Here is a 19,564-nt window from a genome sequence, read left to right as displayed (position 1 = left end):
AAAATACCTAAAAACTTCCTGGCTGCTGTACCTCAGAGGTCTAGGACTGTGAGGAGAATTCGGTAGTGTTTCTTACTGTGATGAGGGGCAGAGGGAAGTGTTTCAGGATCATATCCTGCCTTGGGGAATGATCAGTTCTAGCTAATCAGATCCCAGACCAGTCTGCTGCTCCCTCCTTTAAGGATTCCAGACTTCAGTCACCCACAAAATGTTTCAAATGTTTCATAGTTTGAAGGGAAGGAGGTAGTTTGAAAACTCTGAATTTGAGGGTTCTTCCTTTTCTTCTGGGTAGGGGACAGAGATATAGCAAAAAAGAAAAAAAAAAGGAGCTTGAAGTGTACAGGTTCAGCTTTCAACTAATAATATCTAACAAGTAATTGCTTTAAGGTTGGCAAAGAGTTTTACATGTTATGTTATTTGGTCCTTATAATAGCCCTTCAAAACCTCTTCAAACTACTGAATCTACTCCCTTCCCCTACCATATAGGTCTTGGGGGATTCTGAGAGGTAGAAATGTCTTTTTTAAATGACAGAATTATATTAAGGGAAAATCAAGGTTAAAAAAAAAATCATCAAGGCATTCACTTGGTTAATTTATTCCTCAGGTATTCCTGGTAACCCAGGTCCTCACGGCCCCCCTGGTGTGCCTGGATCTGTTGGTCCCAAAGGTAAGCATAGGATCTCTGATTTTGTCTGAATTATCTAGAGACAGCAGTGTCCAGGGAATAATGCAGCAGGGCTCCCGTGGATTTATGATCAATCCGTAGGGACCAGAGCAGTAATGCTGAGACCCGTGGGCAGAAAAGAATTAGCCACTTAGAATTCTGCCAGAATGGGGTATGAAGTAGCAATCGTTATCTTTTGGATCTAATGATTATAAAGGCTTTGTCAGATATTTTCCTTGTCTTTGTCTAGACTACAATAGAAGTAGAGGTCTAGAAGGGACCTTAGAGATTATTTAGTTCAATTACCTTGTTTTCTAAAGGAAAAAACTGAGGGCCAGAGAAGGGAAGTCCCTAGCCCAAAATCACACAATTGAGATTTTTCCTTATCAGTCTACATGAGGCTCTCTTACCCTGTGGATGTCATGGCAAAGCACCCAGGAAATAAGTGAGGGTAAAACAAGTCCATGCTGACTATGGGACACATACTAGCTTTAATTGGTTGTCCAGGTAAATCAAAGGGGTATAGGCTCCATTTGCAGATAAAGTGATAGAGAAGGGGTACAGCTCTATGTTACTTCTGTTTTTCCTCCTCCTGTCTCCTGAACCTGAAATGTTCTGTCTCCAGAATATGAGATAAGGGATAATCTCCATTCATTCAACCATTTGTTCATTCATTTTGTGCTAGGAGCAAACTATATCCCAGAGCAACTTCAAACAGGCTCCTTCTCTAGAGCAGAGAAGGAATTCACCTTCATATCCTGTTGTCTTCGGAAGTTTGAAGAATTTGGGCCTTTGTGGTACACAGAAGTGTGTGAATATACATACACACATAAAACCAAACCATCAAGCAGTGGAGGCCTTCCTTCAAAGCCCCCATGGGTTTCTTGTGGCACCTGAGGCCCAAATGAGGGTCCAGTTTCTTGTTAACAACCATCTCCCTCTTTTCCCAGGTTCCATGGGTGCCCCTGGACCTCAGGGTCCTTCAGGTGAGTGCTCCTCTCTTTGACTTCTTTTTGTTTCTAAACAACAAAAAGCAAGCCTGAGGCAAAAGAAACTGAATTAATGAAGAGAAGAAAAAATACTTAAAACACAAATAAAACAAGGCATTGATAGCATTGACTTGGCTTTTAGGGCACATTTACCCTTTTTTTGTTTTTGTTTTTTGCCTTGAACTATTTTTCTGAGCCCTAACTGTTTAAATCCCCTCTTTCTATTCTGAGTTGTCCTTATTTCACTGAAAGTCTAGAGCACTTCATATATGATTTGCTTCCATAAATCTTCAACTATGAAAACTATTCATCTATTCAGCTGAACAAATAAATGTTCCTTTATACAGTGTCCCAAAAGACTTAATGTTAATTTTTAAAAATCCTTAATTTACCTTAAAATGTTCTCTAATATTTAGGGAAATCTATACAATGCTTTTTTAATATAATAAATTCTCAGTCTCCTTTATTAACTTTTTTTTTGCTGAGGCAATTGGGGTTAAATGACTTGCCCAAGATCACACATCTAGGAAGTGTTAAGTGTCTGAGGCCAGATTTGAACTCAAATCCCCTGACTTCAGGGCTGATGCTCTACCCACTGTGCCACCCAACTGCCCCCCTTTACTAGCTCTTTATCTAGATCCAGACCATTAACCATGAGAATGGTCTGTCCTGGGTTCTCTTCCCAACTCCCTCCATACTAACTCACTTTGTGATATTATCAGCTCCCATAGGTTCAATTATCATCTCTATATGGCTGACTTTCAGATTTAAAGATACAGCCCTAACTTTTCTGACCCAGTAACCCATATCACCAGCTGCCTTCTGGACATCTCAAATGAAGTTTTCTAGGCATCTCAAATTGGAGGTGTCTAAAACATAGTTCCCTTCTTCCAAAGTTCTCAGTTACTACTATTATGGAGAGCACCATCATCCTCCCAGTCACCCATGCTCCCAATCACAGGGTCGTCCTCCATCCTTTCTCCCACTTACTCCACTCAGCCAACTGATTTCCATCGTGTAACTGTCCGGTTTTCTCTGGCTCTACAGGTCCTTCTGGTATCCAAGGCTTCAGAGGAGAAGCTGGTCTCCCTGGTGCCAAAGGTAGGTTGGTAAGGGATTCTAGAAGGGAGAGGTCAGACTAGTGAATCTATTTATTAGGCCTAGAATTAAGCATTCTTATATCTAATAGGAAATACACTATTACATTCAGAAAACATGGGTTCAAATTCTGATTTTGCCACTTTTATATAACTAACTATAATATAGTCATAACCAGACATGTCCTCTTCAGGACTTGGTTTCATCATACAAGGAGTTAAACAAGAAGGCTCCCAAGTCCCTGAGAACTTTAAGTCTTTGATCCTAGTATGGCTTGGTGGAGACTATCAGCCAGTCAGGTAGGATAATGAGTGGGTCCTGCAGGGAATCAAGAGGTGAGGTCCAGGTGGAGATGGACAACATCCAACAGGTAGAGGCGCTTGTCCCTGTAACATCCTCTCAGTTCTTTTCTTTGACAATAACTGCACCTTCTCGGCAGTCCCGTCAATGCTAAAGTGGTTTTTCCTTCCATAGGTGAGAGAGGACCAATGGGACCCCCAGGACCCAAAGGTAGGTTGCTCCATGATCCAAGTGGCTCCATGTGTGTTGTAGGAAATACGCCATTCTCCCAACACGGGCATAATGGATTGTTACCCAACCTGGAGTCAAGCTTGGAGAAGTTTTTGAAGTTTGGGGTATTAGGGAGAGAATAAAATGTGACTAGCAAATACTCCCCTGATCCCTTTATGATCACGGTGCCCATATGGAGACAGACAGTTGGGATTAGAAACCATCTGTAGACGGGCTGGCTGTGGCCCAGGTTGGGGGGGATTTTGAGGCTAGGGTTAGTAGTTAGTTTGTAGTCATGATAAAGCATCAGTCTCCTTATCAATTTAGAGTCAAGTTAAGAGTAAATGAATGGCTGACCAGGGATAAGGATCAATGTTTTGTCAGAGCTAGTAGTCAGTTTTGAGGGCTGAGTTAAGGGGCCATCTGCAGTTAGCATTAGTGTTCAGTGAGTGACCAGCTTAGGGGGCAATTTTTCTCTGAGAAGCTCATAGGACAGCTACAGCTGTCCCTGAATTAGTTTCTTGCTGTCTGCCAAGGCCCAGAATGTGTTTCTGAAAGTGCTGGAAGTTGTCCCTGACCTGAACATTAAATGAAGTTTACTGTCTGATGGAATTTCCTTCTACAAAAAACTAACTCTTCTTTATGTTCATTTTAGGGGATCCTGGCGAGAAAGGATCTCGAGGTCTCACAGGTCAGTGCCGTCTGGCAAATGAGCTCACTTCCATAAACCTTAAACCCCTACTAGACTAGACAGGTTCTCTTGGGCTGTTAGGTAGCACAGGCTTGGAGTCAGGAAATCCTGAATTAAAATCTGATCTCTGACTTTTATTAAGGTATATGACCCCAGACAAGTCAGTTGATCCTGTTTGCCCCATGAACTGGAGAAGGAAAAGGCAAATCACTCCAGTATCTTTGCCAAGAGAATACCAAACAGAGTCACAAAAGACTTGGACGAGACTGAAACACGTGAACAACAGGAAATTTCTAATTTTGCTGTCACACCCAAAGCCCTTCTTATCAAGCAAATCAAGACAGTAGTTCCCAAGGATCAGATTGTGTTAACTGAGTGTGTGAGGTTTCTGCTATCACAATATCACCCAAGAGACAGATAAATCAAAGAGGAAAGCAGAGAGCATGGAGGCACTCCGTGGGGATGGAATTTCCCTGTCTCCTTGGCTCCTTGCTGATGACCTCATCTATCTAAGAGTCAGTCCAAGGTCCCCCCCCACAAGCTCCCACCCCCCAGCTCCACAACCACCCCCTCCAGGGGCATTCCTCTGAGAGCACACCCCATTCACTCTGAACACATCTATGTATATTTGATGTTGTTCCCTCAGTGGAAGGTGTGAGCTCTTCAGGGCAGAGGCTGTGCATTTGCCTTTGTTGTATTCCCATAATAAATGCTTGGTACCTGACCTGTAGTGCTGTGAGTGTCAGCTGTGGAGACTCAGCTCTGCCAGTCATTGCATGTTGTCTCTCAATGACTTGTATCTTCCAATGTCTTTGATTAAAAAGGAAGAGAGGAAGAAAGGAAGAGGAATAGTGTCTGCCTTGTCTATCAACGGCCTTTCTTGACTTCTGAGGAGCTAAAGCTCACTAATGGGCACTCGAGGATCAGGATGGGGCCTGATGCTCAGGAGGACCAAGCAGGCTCTGTTTGATCTCATTTGTTCATCAAGGGAGCCAGGTCTGAAAATACCTTTCCCTAGACATTCTGGACATCAGTTGACATCCTCAGTCTCCCTTAGGGACAGCAAAGGGCATGATCCTCCAGCTGAGCAGCCCCAGAAATCTCTGACCAAATTCTCTCCTATACGTTGTGAATTTTCACTGTAGGAGAACCTGGCTTAAGAGGTCTTCCTGGTGCAACCGGTGAACCTGGGGCTAAAGGAGCAGTGGGTAAGTGTTTAGAGAGATGCAGCATTTCTCCCCAGTGTCTACATCTGTACAAATGTGCACACCTGCATGTGTGTGCATAAATACGGAGCTGTTTCCTGCTTATGTTTCTTTAATGAACTTCAGCTCTTTAGTCTCTGATCTCCCTTTCTGAATGTCCTGGTTCCAAGTTAAAGATGGTTTATTTTTAACTGTCTCAAGAGTCTGTTCTCTCATGAACCAGAACTCAGGATGCTGGTGATGCTCCTGGGAGGCTTCTCACAACACATCACTAGGCCCGAGGAGATAAGGTCAGGAGTCTTCTGTGTAGCGATTGCCCTTTACATCCACTGAGATCTGGTCTCTAAACTCTCTGATTCTGGAAGAAAAAGGAAAAGATAGAAAAAGCCCTTGGAATTTTTGATGCCTCCAACCAGTAAAGAAAGGTCCCCTGAGTTACCGTCACCAGTTTCCTCAGCTTTAATCTTTTCCATTACATTTCTGATCTCTCCTGATGGGCCAAGGGAGCAGGAAGGGAGCCAAGAACTTGGGACATAGGTAATATTCAACTGCAGACCCTGCTGGTACTTTGAGGAGATGAATGATAAAAAGACCAAGGAGGAAAAAATATAGAATATTCATTCATACAAAAACAACTACTGAGGGCATACTAGCAGTATGCTCAGTTTTATTGAGGAAGCTGTGAAGGCCAACAAGATGAGGCTCCTTCCTTTAGGGAGTTCACAGTATAATGGCAGATATCAGACACACAAATAAATAGAATTCACACAAGGCTGTGATAAACATCATAAGAGGGAGAGTCCCATAGGAGTTCAGAAAACAGATCACATTGGACTCAAGTCAATGTGTATTAATTAATCACTTTGTATGTGCCATGATTCATCTTATTGATTGCAAGGGAATGAAATTGTTGACCATAGAAGCTCTAAAGATCATAGAGCAAGTTGTAGAAGCCTCATGATTTAGGAAAATCCACAAGATCCTTAAAGTAACAAAAGGTTGACTATGCACTAGACCAGGCTCTGGAATGTATAGAATGCTGAGAACAGGCTAGGAAAATGGACCACAAAGCAAGATTGTGGGGGGAAAAGGATGAGGAAGGACCACAGAAAGCTTCATGGGGAAGGACCACAGAAAGCTTCATGGGGAAGTACCTTTTGAGTCAGTGCTTAGAGGAAAGATAGAACTTTGATGGGCAAAGAGAGGGGGGGAAAGGCAAAAAAGAGAGAGAGAGAGAAAGAATACCATGAGGTATTCTACAGAAGTGAGAGATCAACCTGTGTTTTAGAAATAGTGACCAGTCCATTTTTACCAAAATGTAAAATGTATAAGAAACCAAGGTGGAAAGATAAATTGAAGCTAAATTCAGAAGGACCTTTAATGACAGTCTAAGAAATGTGTGCCTTTTTTTTTTTTTTTAATGTGGCAATGGAGAGCCACTGATAGCTGTTTTACATGGGATAGTGTAGAGTCAGAGTATTGAGGAACAATTCTCTGCCAAGAAGATGGAAAAGGAGTGAAGAGAATTTTCCTGTATCCATTTGATTATCTATAAAAGGTCTACAGGGACACTTGGACTAGATGTGCGGCTACATTGCTATTTTTTCCTGAAACACTGCTGCCAAGTATTCTTCCTGGTCCCTTTAGGGATAGTTAAAGGAAGGAGTCAAGTGAGATATCTCTGGAATTAACATAGACTTTGGTTGATTTGAACAGGTCCAGCTGGTCCAGATGGACACCAAGGCCCAAGAGGTGGGTTACTTTCTTTCACCACTTTCCTCCCCCAAAACCTCACATTTACCTTTAAGTACTCCAGGCTAAAATACACAAATCCATTACTAACAACAAACAGTGCCTTGGTGAAATATTTCTAGAGGAGCATTATACTTGATGTCCAATTGTTTCTTGTCTTCCATCCACTATCTTGAAAATCTAATCCACAAATCCTATGAAAAGTCATGAGCTCCAAGCTGATTGTCACTTGGTAGCAACAGAATGCTCACCTTGTCTTTTTTTTAAAAGGGAAAACATTTACAAACTGACCATCTGGTCTCTCTAGGTGAACAAGGAATTACAGGGATGCCTGGAATCCGTGGTCCACCAGGACCGGCAGGAGAAGGAGGAAAACCAGGTAATAGAGCAGATTTAAGTAGCTGCTGCTGGTTCTATGTTTGGGATCAATTCCCCTTTTTCGTATACTGACTTAGAAGAATTGGCTAAGGAGAGTGTTGAATCTGGACCTCCATGGTTCATGATATTTGGGGAAACATATATGTGTAATATAGAAACAATAACTGAGCATTTATGAGAGGTTTCATTATTTTACAAAGCTAATACATTTCAGTTCAATTCTACACACATTTATTAAGCACACACTATATGTACAGCATTCTGCTAGAACCTGGGGGATCAAGATGAAAAATGACAGTAACTGCCCTCAAGAAATCTCTACTCTAAGAATGATACAAGATAAATTAAGGAAAAAATAATAACTGGAAGGAATCTGAGAAGATTTTAGGCACAAGTCGCGCCTTGAGCTTAATCTCCACATTAACCTTCGCAGCAAACACTACAAATAGTTTAATTAATTAACAAAATTTTATAGATGAGGAAATCATGGCATGTCTCCAGCATCTAAAGCTTCTGTACTTTATCATAGCACAGTATAATGGAAGAATATCATTCTTGGATCCACATAACCTGAGTTTGAATTCCAGGGCTCTGATCTTAGGAATGTTACTTGCCTGGGTCTCAGTTTCCTCATCTGTAAATCAATGTCAATTTTTTTTTATTTTTATATTTTATATTAGAAATGTATATTTATAAATATATTTATATATTTTTATTTTGTAAACTTCAAAGGACCCTGAAAATGCAAATTCTTATTAATTTTTGTATTAGTTTAAATATGGAAAGGCAATAGACATAATGGATAAAGAAGAGGCCTTGAAGCCAGAAAAGCATCAGCTCTCATGTCACCATGTATCCAAATGCAAGTCACTGAAACCTTAATGTTCTAGACTAAGGTACCTGCAGAACAGATGCAGACCTTCATTAGTTTCCACATCCAACAGTTTCTTATGCCAATGAAGTCACAGGTCCTTTGTCTACCCCCACAATATTATGATTCTGAGTGACAGCTACTAAGCTTTCTTTTGAAAAAAACCCAACTCATTTGATTCAATCAAATTCAATTTACCAAATGAAAATTAAGAAAGGATAATATACTTCCTTTGGTTCACGGGTGGTCTACATCGATGCTAAGGCTGCAGCTCAGAATTGCTCTTTCCTAAGGAAGTTCCTAGATGCCTGAGAGTTCTTTCATTTGTCTTTCCTTCTTTTTAGGCCTCACAGGACCCCAAGGACCTCCAGGTGAGATACTGAGCCTCCTTATTAATCTACCCCCAGCTCAGACTTCTTGTTTCAACTGTCAATTATCCCCTTTGGCGGATCTTTTGAAGATCTACAGTAAGCCCCCCTACCATCTCAGGTATATCACCTGTTTCATCCAGCCTATCTGAGCCATCCATCTCTCATATCTATCAGTGTGACAACCTCCAACTCCTGTTCATGATCCCAGGCAATAAGTAATTAGTAATTAAAATCTGTTCAAAAGCATATCATTAATGCAGACAAAGAGAAGACTTTTGGATTATCCGCTATTTGGTGTTAACTGCACCTCTGTGACCTTTGCTGCATCTGTATCAAAAATTAAGAGTATTCTATGGTGCTAAGGGACTCTTTACCCACATTGGAATATAGTCTTAGAAACGAAAAAATAGGCTATGCCCAAGTGTTAAGAAACGGTAGGTAATGGGCCAGAATAAATCAGGCTGGAGGTCTAAGAAAGATTTAACAAAGGCTAGATCTTTTTGAGGGACATTGTTGAAGCCAACAAGACTTGGGATCAAGTCCCACCTCAGACATAAACTGCCAATGTGGCTGGGTAAATTACTGGTGACTTCTCAGTTTAAGATGTTTTCAATATTTTTTTGTGCCACCGATCCCTCCAGTAGCCTGGTGAAGGCAATGGATCACTTCTCAGAATAATGCTTTTAAATGCATAAAATAAAATGCACAGGTTTATAAAGGAAACAACTGTATTGGGATCGTTAAATAGGTATATTTTTTAAAAACTGAGTTCACTGAACCCAGGTTAAGATCCCCTGTTCCAAGACCACAAATTGCAGAAGTGTCACCTGCTTGGGGAGGGGATTTTCCTCATCCTGGAGTGCCCTTTCCCAGTGAATTCACAAGTCATTCCCTAGCCTTGTCCTGGCCAGTAGTTCACAGATATTTGTATCTGCAATTGTGTCTAAAAGTCCAGTCTGTGTTAGAGCTAAGTGGGAATATTCCATTTGAGAAAGTTTTGAAGAACGGGACTTCACTGGATAATGTGACAGTAGACTAAAGAGAATGTTACAGGCTCAGAGAGGTTTTGTATTCTTCCCCATCCCAGTTCTGTGTCCAGAGGAATTATCACAGGGAATCTCCTCCTACTCCCGGGCTGGGCTTCTTTGAGTCTGGGTTGTTTCCTTCTTGGCCCGTGGAGGAAGAAAGAGGTTTTTGCAAAGATGGAAGCTGGGCTGGGGGTCCCCGACCTCCATTGGATGGTTTATTCATTGAGCTTCAGTGCAACAGACATTAATGCCGTGATTTATTTATTTAGCATTAATCCTGCTGATTTATTTATTTTTTAATCTCATCAGGACTTCCTGGGACCCCAGGCCGAGCAGGGGCTAAAGGTAAGTGAGCCTCCAAATTAAATATTCATTCTCTGCCTCTTGGGCTTGGCAAGGTTTTGCAGGATCTTTGCACTTGCATCAGGACCTGGAGCAACAGTGACACCTAGTGTTTTCATGGGAGACGTTTTCCCCTGATTAATAAGAACCTTTGAGTAAATTTCTCTGCAGCCCATCCATCCTTTCCTGGCTCTGTAATCACATAACATAGAGATGATCTACCTGAATACACAGGACCGAGATTCCTATTGCACAGTTCAACCAGACGGGAACGTCCTCATGACCCAAAGGGAAAAGGGCCCCTCTCCCTAAGCAGCATCCCTTGTCTCAAGCTTCTTCTGTCTCCATCTCAGATGACCGAGCAAACAGCCTTTGTTAAGTGCCTCCCATGTCTCAGGAGTTGTGCGAAGCTGAAAGTCCCACCCGAAAAATAACAAAACCAAAAGCCCCAGACCCTTCCCTCAAATCCCTTCCCTTACATTCTGACATGCAAAGAAATAAGATAAAGCCACAGGAGGATATTCCTAACAGTCTGATCGTGTCACATCTCCAAGGAAGCGTTTCCTTAATGGCTTCTAGGCTAAAATCCAGACTCCTATTTTGTGTTTGAAACCCTTCCCTATTTATGAACAACTTCCAGATCTAGGATACAGTCTTCTCCTTCCTGTATTCAACTTTCCAACATCACTGGCTCAAAAACTGTTCTTCCAACACTACATTCCATCTCCAGACTATCCCTTTATGCTGGTGCCCTTCACCCTTGGAATAGTCTCTCTCCTTATCTCTGCTTCAAAGGTCAATTCAGGAGTTTCCTCCTCCAGGAGGCTCTTCCTAAGCTAGCCAGGAAAGTCAGAATTAAAGGCTAGGTCCTCTGATTCCAGAAACCAGTATTTGGAATCCCCCAAAGAAATACCAAGTGAGCAGGTTCCCCATTCTCTACTCCTTTCCAAACTTGCTTTCTCTGCTTAACCTCTTTTATTTTGGAAAGCAAGAATCCCTCCAGTAAGAGAGTACTTCTCCTCTTACCCTAATACCCGCCTCTTCCCCTCATTCCAGATCTGGAAAGAAAATAGTTTAGTGGCCTGAGATCTGAATAAAACCAACCCCACACTAGTTTCCCCTAGGAGCTGAAGCTATCAGGATGAAGCTGTGGCTCTAAATCCCCAGTATTCTTCCTTCCAGAAGCCACTTCAGGCCTGAGAAGATTAATGATTGAGGCCTTCAGAGTCATCAGCTGGGAAATTAGTATTTAATGTAGTGTAGTACATGCTTGCTTGCTTGCTCACCCTCTCCTCCCTCTCCTCCCTCTGCTCATTATAATGCCTTTAGCCAGAAGGTTCAGGGCATAGGTGGAAGATCAGCTCCTCTGGTATAATAAGACACAGAAAATAATTCACTGATCCATTAATTTATTCAGAAATCCAACACTCTCAATCTTTCTTCTTCTTCCTCCCATATCCATTTCCCTCCCATAGGTGATACAGGCACTCCAGGCAAGATTGTTACTTCAGGTAAGGAGAGCTTGGGGGATATTTTGATTTCTGTTTTTTATCTCATCTGCAATGTGTGTTTCTCCATATCTCTCTATGTTAATACATTTCAAGAAATGTTTGGTTCTAAAGCAGTTTGGTCAGATGCGATGAAACTATAGGTTCTTTGGATCAGGGACCAGGGAAAGAGTGAGATTTGTTTTTCGACCTGCTCTCAAGCTGCAGCGGAGCATTACATTAAAATACAAGAGTCATGATGATATCTTGTAGTTTGGGGCTTAGAGCATCCTGCAAGTTGAGTGTTGTTTAATCATTGACTCACTTTTTTACAGAGGGAACATCAACAATCACTGTTCCAGGGCCTCCAGGACCACCAGGATCCATGGGACCCCCAGGTCCACCTGGCCTTCCAGGTTGGTAAATGCTTTTTGGCTTTGTTAGAAATTATCTACAGACCTCACTCACCTTTGGATGTCATGATGATTTCCTTGGCAGCAAATCAAATTGATAAAGAATACCTGTGACCAAGGCAACTTGCACCTCTGGTACCATAGGACACTCTTGTGTTTGTTTTCATACTTCTTACCCTTGGGTACAGTTTTTATCCTGGACAATTCTCTCAGTTAACCATGGAGAGGAACTGTCCTCTCCTCTGATGGCCAGAACTAATTCTCTCTCCACTTGATGGTCAGCTGTTTACTCTGCTGCCAACAGATTCTTTTGGGAAAGATTTTGGATTGAGTATAATATGGTGTCTTTTACTCAGTGAGCAGTCCTGTTACAAAACTCGGTAGTCAATGGGGGAAGGAAGAAGAAAAAGAAATCTCCCATTCCCCCAAACCTCACTGCTTTCTGGTGGAGACTCAAGGGAAAAGGCAGTGTGATATCTTCCCAAAAGCTCATTCTTCTTGTAAGACTCTCTTCTAGACTGCCACCTCACATTCCTTGAAGTGGCTTTCTGCCCCAAATGACTCTAAAGCTGTCAAATTAACTTTGTAAAAGCTACCAGGAGAGTGGCCAAATTTGTTGCAAAGTGCCCTCCAATTCTATCACCAAAACTATTGTGCTTTGAAAAAGGGTTAAAGAGAATAAATACATTATTTTGTTTAATACATTGATAAATTATTGGTGCTAATGTCCACCCCTTTTATGATTTCATCAGTGAGATTGAGGGGAAAGTAATTAATCAGAGGTATCCTAACCAACTCCTATAATCCCTACTATAATCAGAGGTATCCTAATCAGTGATAGTCCCTACTATATTGTGGTAAATTCCCAATATTTATCACATACTCTTTAGGTCATGTTACTCTTGGATACATTGAGAAAATCAGCATCTAGTCTTTTGTTTCTGCAAACTATGAGTCAAGAAATATAATTTAACCTGGTTTTTTTTTTCCCATTCTGCAGGACCTATTGGCCCAGCTGGTCTCCCAGGACAGCAAGGTATGCCGCGCCTGGGAATACTAAGGATTGATTATGGGCTCCCAGAAAGTTCCCCAAAGCTCAGGAGGCCTCAAGGGCCCCTTTGCCAAGGAATAGACTGGAAACAAAACATGGCCCCAGAGAGCCTGTAACCCCTTTCCTCCGCCAGATTTCATTCTCCCCGGGGAATGTCAGCAGTCCAAACTTGAGACTCGACTCTACCCCCACCGCGAGACAAAAGAAAGAAAGCAATAAAATGATGAAGAAAATCCCAATTCTTTTTTTCTAACAGGTCCCCGAGGGGAGAGAGGCATTCCAGGGGAATCAATAATTGAAAGCAGTTCTTCTTCAGGGGTTGTTTCGGCTCCTCGTGAGTAGTTTTATTCTGTTTGATTCATGTGAAAGTCAGCCTGAAGTAGGAAGAGGAGAATCCTGGAGTCAGATGGAATCAGGACCCAGGGGTGTTTTAACTGTGACCTTCCCTAGGTGCCAGGCACTATTTGGAGGGTGTGGAGATAAAGGGACCCAGTGGCAGCTGACTCAGGAAGTCCCCCTAGTAAATAGCCCGGGGACAAAGATGTCTAGTTTCTCCAAAAGAAATCCCAGGATTTTTACTGCTGCCAGAGGCTAGGACTCTAGAGGAGGACACCCTCTCAGGTGTTAAAGAGCAACTGAGATAAAAATAGATATCGGTGTTCTCCAGTGCTTTGTTGTGTAGATCAAAGAAACTGAATCACATAGGCAAGTCCCTCCGAGGCCAAGAGGGCCACGCTGGTCTCTAATTTTTCCCTGCTGACTCCTTAATCAATTAGTTTATGAGCAGGATTTCTTGGGCCTGGATGGCCAGACCAGTCTCCTGGATTCTCTTCCATGGTCTTTTAGGTGAAAAGAGATCCAGGAACTTGGCAGGGCCTGGCAGAATTGTCTAATTTTACTTACTTACTCTATAGTCCTGAATGCATTTCTGGGTAGAATAAAAGAGAAATGGTGACGGAAGGAGGCTATTGGGAGGCAACAGCCATGTTTGATTTCTTCTTTATGTAGATGCTGCTCAATTGCAAGGACCCCCAGGACCCCCAGGACCTCCAGGACCACCAGGTAATTATCCCAAGAGAGACTTAGAAAGTAGAAAGATGGGAAACATTGTTTCCAAAATCCACGGATATGAAGACTACTAGAGTCAAAGCTAAGACAGATTTAGAAGATCACATAGTCAGATCCTCAATTTTTGTAGATAAGAAAACTAAGTCCCAAAGAAGTGCATGAATTTGTCACATGAATTTGAAGCAAGGCCAAGCTTAGAACCTACGAGTCTTTCCCTTTCATATTTCAAAGCTTGGCGTTGTATGTTTCTTCCTACAGGAGCTTCCATCACAGGCCCTCCAGGACCTCGAGGTCCAGCAGGTAAGCACTCCTACCTTTGGGTAGGGGAGGGTGAAACAGGATCCAGACTCCAAGAAATCATGGTTATTCCACATACCCAGACTACCTCTGTAGCCTACCCAATCCTATCAGAGTGTACAAATTTACTTGGTTTTCTTTAAATGTCATTAGGTAGAAAACAAGCAAGTTGCCCCCATGGGAGTGAATTTGTGGGTAGACTTTCAGTCTTGACCTAGGTTGGGGATTTTTCTTGTCAGGGGAAGGCCTACCAGGACCTCCTGGACCTCCTGGAAGTTTCCTTACAAACTCAGGTAAGGCCATCTCTCACTGGAAACACAATGAGTGTCTTATAAGAAGTACCACAATCTTTGAGACTCTAAGGGTGGTAAAGAAACAAACTTTTGCAAAGCTCTTTGGAAGAGAAAAAATAAAAATACCATCCCCACCCTTGGGGATCACCAGGTCTTGGGGACAGGGAGCGGGGAGGAGACAGAGCCACATGTCAACAAATAAAAACTAATATGGAGCTGAAAGGAGATATCAGGGTATCTGTGGGCTGGGAATACATGGTGTGACAGATTCCATGGCAGGGAAGACTCCTCACCTGTTCTCCCTATAGCCTATTCATCTCTTCCACAGAAACCTTCTTCTCTGGTCCCCCTGGCCCACCTGGGCCCCCTGGCCCCAAGGGAGATCAAGGTGAGTACATTGTCCTTGTATTCAAAAGGTCTTCTTGTGAACACACCTATCCTTCCCACCTGGTGTTAGGGACAGACTGGAGGCAGGAGAAATTTGCTGAGCTCATTTTCAGTGGGACCTTGGCAATGAGGGCAGGGAGTTCAGGGCTAACCCGCTGAGCTGCAAAGTTTCTTTCACTTCCTCCCATCCTCTGTCTGGATGGGAAAGCAGTTAAAGAGCACCTTCTCAGTTTTTCAGCATATTTCCCCCCAAGATCCCCATCCCTTTCAACACTAGACTCACCATAATGGCCCTTCCCTAAATCCCTTTGGTTGATGTTACATATCAATCTCACAACCTTTCTGCTTTCTTTCCAACAGGTTCTCCTGGACCACGAGGATACCAAGGTAAATGGAGAAGATGGGGATGAGAAGGATTTATTATCTTACCTGTATTATGACAAGATGGGGGGGTGGAGTGAAAAGGGAAGGGAGATTGTAGAGATGCTCAGACCTCTTGGAAATTACTTCATCAAAAGAGGGTGCATACTTAGGAGTGTGTATCAAGCAACAGGGAGATTGTGTGAAAAAATCTAACCATCCTTATCTCCTTTTGACTCTCAGGGGACCCAGGCCTTCCAGGACTCTCTGTCTCAGGTCAGTGCTGAGTCCATTTCCTCCTATTTGCCTCTCCCCCAAACCCAGCTGACCCACCTGTAACAATTATATTCTTGACTTCCAGGTTCAGACACTCTGGGAGTTGCTCTACAAGGCCCACCTGGCCCACCTGGTATTCAGGGAGTTCCAGGGCCTAAGGGTGACAAAGGTAAGTTTCAGGAAGAGGGTTATCAGATATGGAACCTGAAGACTTGAGGCAACCAAGAGTCCCCGATTTCAGATCCTTAAGCATTCCATAAGTCTTTGTTGTGCAGCCAGCTTTGAGTGAAAGAAAAGGAAAAGGAGGAGAACCTGGTCCTTGGAGGTTAACTCACTCTTTTTAAAGAGAAAAGAGATCCTTAGTGAGAACAACTGAGGCTACAATGTGCCAAGGGGGAGCCCTGGGAATAGAGGGGACAAGAGGTAGAGGTTGAGAGCTGGCTACTGGCCCCTTAGAGAAGGACTCCTGGAGGAAACGGCTTTTTCACCTGACTCTGCTCTTTCCCTTTTTGTTTCTAGGCGACCCTGGTGTCCCAGGTGCTCCTGGAATCCCCGGAAGCCCCTCTCGAGGTAAGGATGTTGCCTAGAAAGGATTCTTCTCTCCAGAAGGGACTCCCATTAAAGATGTTAGAGAAGTCCTTCCCATTTCCTTTGGTCCCATTTTTTTGACCATTTCTTTGAGGAAATTAATTCATCAAGCATTTGATGAGCAAATACTGTGTGTGTGTGTGTGTGTGACAGACAGAGACAGAGAGAGACAGTGAGAGCGACAGTGAGAACAACAGTGACAGCAACAATGAGAGAGAGAGAGAGTAAAAGAGAGAGAGAGAGAGAGAGAGAGAGAGAGAGAGAGAGAGAGAGAGCGAGCGAGCGCACAGAATTCTAGGGAAGACAAAGGAATCTATCCTCAGGAATTTTACAATCTGGCTAGGGGACAAGATCAACAAATGTAAAAAGATAACTAAGCATATGTCACACTGAGTGCTAAATTAGTGGTAAAGAGAGTGAGGGCTTTAGATGTTCAAAGGAGAGAGAGACCAGTTTGGGCTTGAATAGGTCAGGAAAGCCTGGAGGAGTGAGGGAAGACTCCAGAACTGGTCCCTCGGGTACTGGATTTGAAGAGGGGAGAATTGCTCATCTCTGTGACCCTCTTGCACAAAGGCTGCTAACACAGGACTAGTCCCCCCAAGGTTGCTTTGTGGATCTTGATCCCTTTCTCCCTTAGGAAAGGGAACATAGAAACCCATCAAAGATAGTACCCATCCCATCTTCCTGTGCCCAAGATAGAGACTGTCCATTTCTATCTCCTATAGGAGGATCATCAAGTTCTAGGGGACTCCCAGGCCCCCCTGGTCCCCCTGGCCCCCCCGGTTCCATCAGCAGCTCCAGACGGGAGATTCAGCAGTACATCTCTGATTACATACAAAGTAAGTACTGGTCCAGCCCACTGAGGCACAGGCCATCTACCAGGGACCAGAGTCTAGTTTTCCAGAGAGAATCTCAATGATGTGGACAATGCTAAGAGTGAGCAGGTAGTTGGGAGACAAGAGAAATAGCAACTCGCACACACAGGCGCCTCCTTCAGCTCTCTGGCCCGTGGTAGGGGTCCCTTCTCCACTGTCATTTCAGAGCTGAAAGTAGATGGTTCCATGAGCTGCCACCGTGGTCATCCCTCTGATGCAGACCCCTGAGAACTTAATTAGACCAGTCCTCAAACAAACAGCAGACACATAGAGCCCATCACTGGCCCTTTCTCACTCGGTAGAGTCTGCTTACACTCATGTCCCTTTGGTAAGCCCTGAAGAAGCCATAGGCACTGGGCAGGCTGATTTAGGACATTTATACGTTTAATATACATGTGTGTAATTGCACATACACATACATGCACATGCTCTAAAATAACAGCTGGCACGTGCACACGCATACAGGTGCATGCCTGGAGGCCTTTTACAAGATGTGATCCTTCCACTAGCCCTGGGAAGTATGTAATATGACTCTTCTTCCAGTTAATATCTGTGGCTACAGGGATTTGCCCAAAGCCACACAGCTATAAGGCAGCTGCACCAGGGCTCTAACCCTGTGTTCAGTCCTGTCCCCCCATACCACACACACACACATCCTCATACAAGGTCAGGTGCACACACATTGTGGCACCTGCACAGGGCCTTGGCACCAGGTAACATTTGTCGATTTAATATTGCTTTTACAGTCAATAAATCACTTAAGTGCCCGCTAAGTGCCAGGCTAGTGTCACAGTGACATTCAGCTTCATGAACTCAAATCTACCCCTCACACTTGATAGCCCTGTGACCCTGGGAAAGTCACACTCCAGTTTGCCTCAGTTTCCTCATCTGTAAAACAAGCTGAAGAAGGAAATTAGAAACTGCTTCAATATCTTTGCCAAGAAAAGCCTAACTGGGGTCCTGAAGAGTTGGACATGACTGAAACAGCTGCACACACACTAGACAACATGCTAAGAACACACATGAGACTTTCTATTGCCACATCTCTCTCACTTGATGACCCTTCCTCAAACCCTGTTTCTCTAGAATGTCTTCTCCCCATTGAAAGGGAGCAGACTAGGAACTCCCCTTGACCCACAGAGATTAAGCATGCTTGTTGAATAGATAAAAGATTTAAATCAGTTTTTATTTTTCCATACCAGCCCCCACCAGGGGCACATCTTTGCCTGGCTCCTCCCGTGCCTCAGTTTCTCCATCTGTAATAGGAAAAGAACAAACCCCATGCTGGCCCTCACTTCAGTGAGAACAGCATGACTAAGAGGAAGAGAATGCATCTCCTCAAGGCTTTTAAGGTCCCTTTTGGAAAGGAGATCTCTATAATACTTGAAAGTCATGTTCCCTTACTGAGATGGATTCTTTTCTGTTTTTTGATGTTTAGGTGACAGCATCAGAAGTCACCTGTCGGGAATTCAGGGTCCCCCTGGTCCTCCAGGGCCTCCAGGACCTGTCACCACCATTAGTGGGGAAACTTTTGATTACACTGAGCTGGCAAGTCGAGTCATGAACTACGTAAGGAGTAAGTCTCTGGTTCCCTACATCCTACCTACATATTCACATAAACTTCTTCACTCCATATCCATGTACCTTCTTCTTCTGATCTCACAGAGACTGACCTGCTTGGCAGAAAGATCGATGCTCTTTTGTAGAGTCCTATCTGATAGTGTTATTTTTTTAATGCAGAAAAACTCCATTAATTCAGAATGTGCAATTTTGTAGATTCTAAGCTATACCTTTAAATCATAAATTTCTTAATAGGATTTTATAAAAAAAAAAAATGCCATAAAGTAAAATTGCAAGGATCATATTTAGCTAACCTAAGTAATCATAGTTTCTAGTACTTCAACAGCAGTTATTTAAGTATGATGTGCTAAACACTAGGGATTTTTATCTGTTCTTTAAAGCAGGTCTATCCAATTGACTATAGTTTTTAAGGAATTGGTATATGCTACAGTTTGAAAAATAAAATTCCATTCTATTAAAAAATTTTCAATATCTCCCTCACAGATTCTGGGTACAATTCAGGTTCCTTTTCCTCTATTTCCTCTGAAGACATCCTGCTTGTGTTGCAAAGTGAGTACCTACACCAGAATGGGGAGTGATTGTCTAGTACATAGTGCAGTACCTTGCACTTAGGAAGCACTTACTGTTTACTGAATGAATGGCTGATCATTGTAGTCCCTTTGTACTGTTATCTCCCACCCTTGCTCATTATCCATTCCAAAGAAGATATCTTCAGAAAAGGCCTGAGGAGCCTTTCTATGGCAACAATTGGCTAGCAATGTGTGGTATGCAAGTCTTGGAGATGTCACCAACCTATGGCCTTTCTCTGTCAAATTAGAAAATCTGTTTTTAGAAAGGTGATGATCGGTCCCCCATGATGCCCCACAAATAGGACAAAGCTTCTCTCCAAGTATCTGGACAAATGTTGTCTCAGGGACAGTGCCCCTGGAAATGGAGTCTGGCAAGTGAAAACCTCCTGGACCACTCCTGGTCTCAGTTTGTGCATCTGG

General features: G+C 43.1%; 1 protein-coding gene across 1 annotated transcript in view; it reads left to right on the top strand.

Annotated features, from left to right (window-relative positions):
• Positions 1-19,564, top strand: part of COL17A1 (collagen type XVII alpha 1 chain) — a 60,693-nt gene that overhangs the window by 35,060 nt on the left and 6,069 nt on the right. Inside the window, 25 exon segments of the mRNA XM_031949355.1 lie at positions 605-667; positions 1,615-1,650; positions 2,701-2,754; positions 3,226-3,261; positions 3,917-3,952; positions 5,098-5,160; positions 6,874-6,909; positions 7,217-7,288; positions 8,503-8,529; positions 9,867-9,902; positions 11,375-11,410; positions 11,722-11,802; positions 12,800-12,835; positions 13,107-13,184; positions 13,859-13,912; positions 14,177-14,218; positions 14,455-14,508; positions 14,837-14,896; positions 15,256-15,282; positions 15,499-15,531; positions 15,617-15,700; positions 16,051-16,101; positions 16,845-16,958; positions 18,433-18,570; positions 19,059-19,124. Of these exon segments, the coding sequence (XP_031805215.1) occupies positions 605-667; positions 1,615-1,650; positions 2,701-2,754; positions 3,226-3,261; positions 3,917-3,952; positions 5,098-5,160; positions 6,874-6,909; positions 7,217-7,288; positions 8,503-8,529; positions 9,867-9,902; positions 11,375-11,410; positions 11,722-11,802; positions 12,800-12,835; positions 13,107-13,184; positions 13,859-13,912; positions 14,177-14,218; positions 14,455-14,508; positions 14,837-14,896; positions 15,256-15,282; positions 15,499-15,531; positions 15,617-15,700; positions 16,051-16,101; positions 16,845-16,958; positions 18,433-18,570; positions 19,059-19,124 (1,413 nt within the window).

Source organism: Sarcophilus harrisii, chromosome 2, assembly GCF_902635505.1.
Source record: "Sarcophilus harrisii chromosome 2, mSarHar1.11, whole genome shotgun sequence".
Lineage (NCBI taxonomy): Eukaryota > Metazoa > Chordata > Mammalia > Dasyuromorphia > Dasyuridae > Sarcophilus > Sarcophilus harrisii.
This window is presented reverse-complemented; position numbering and strand designations above follow the sequence as displayed.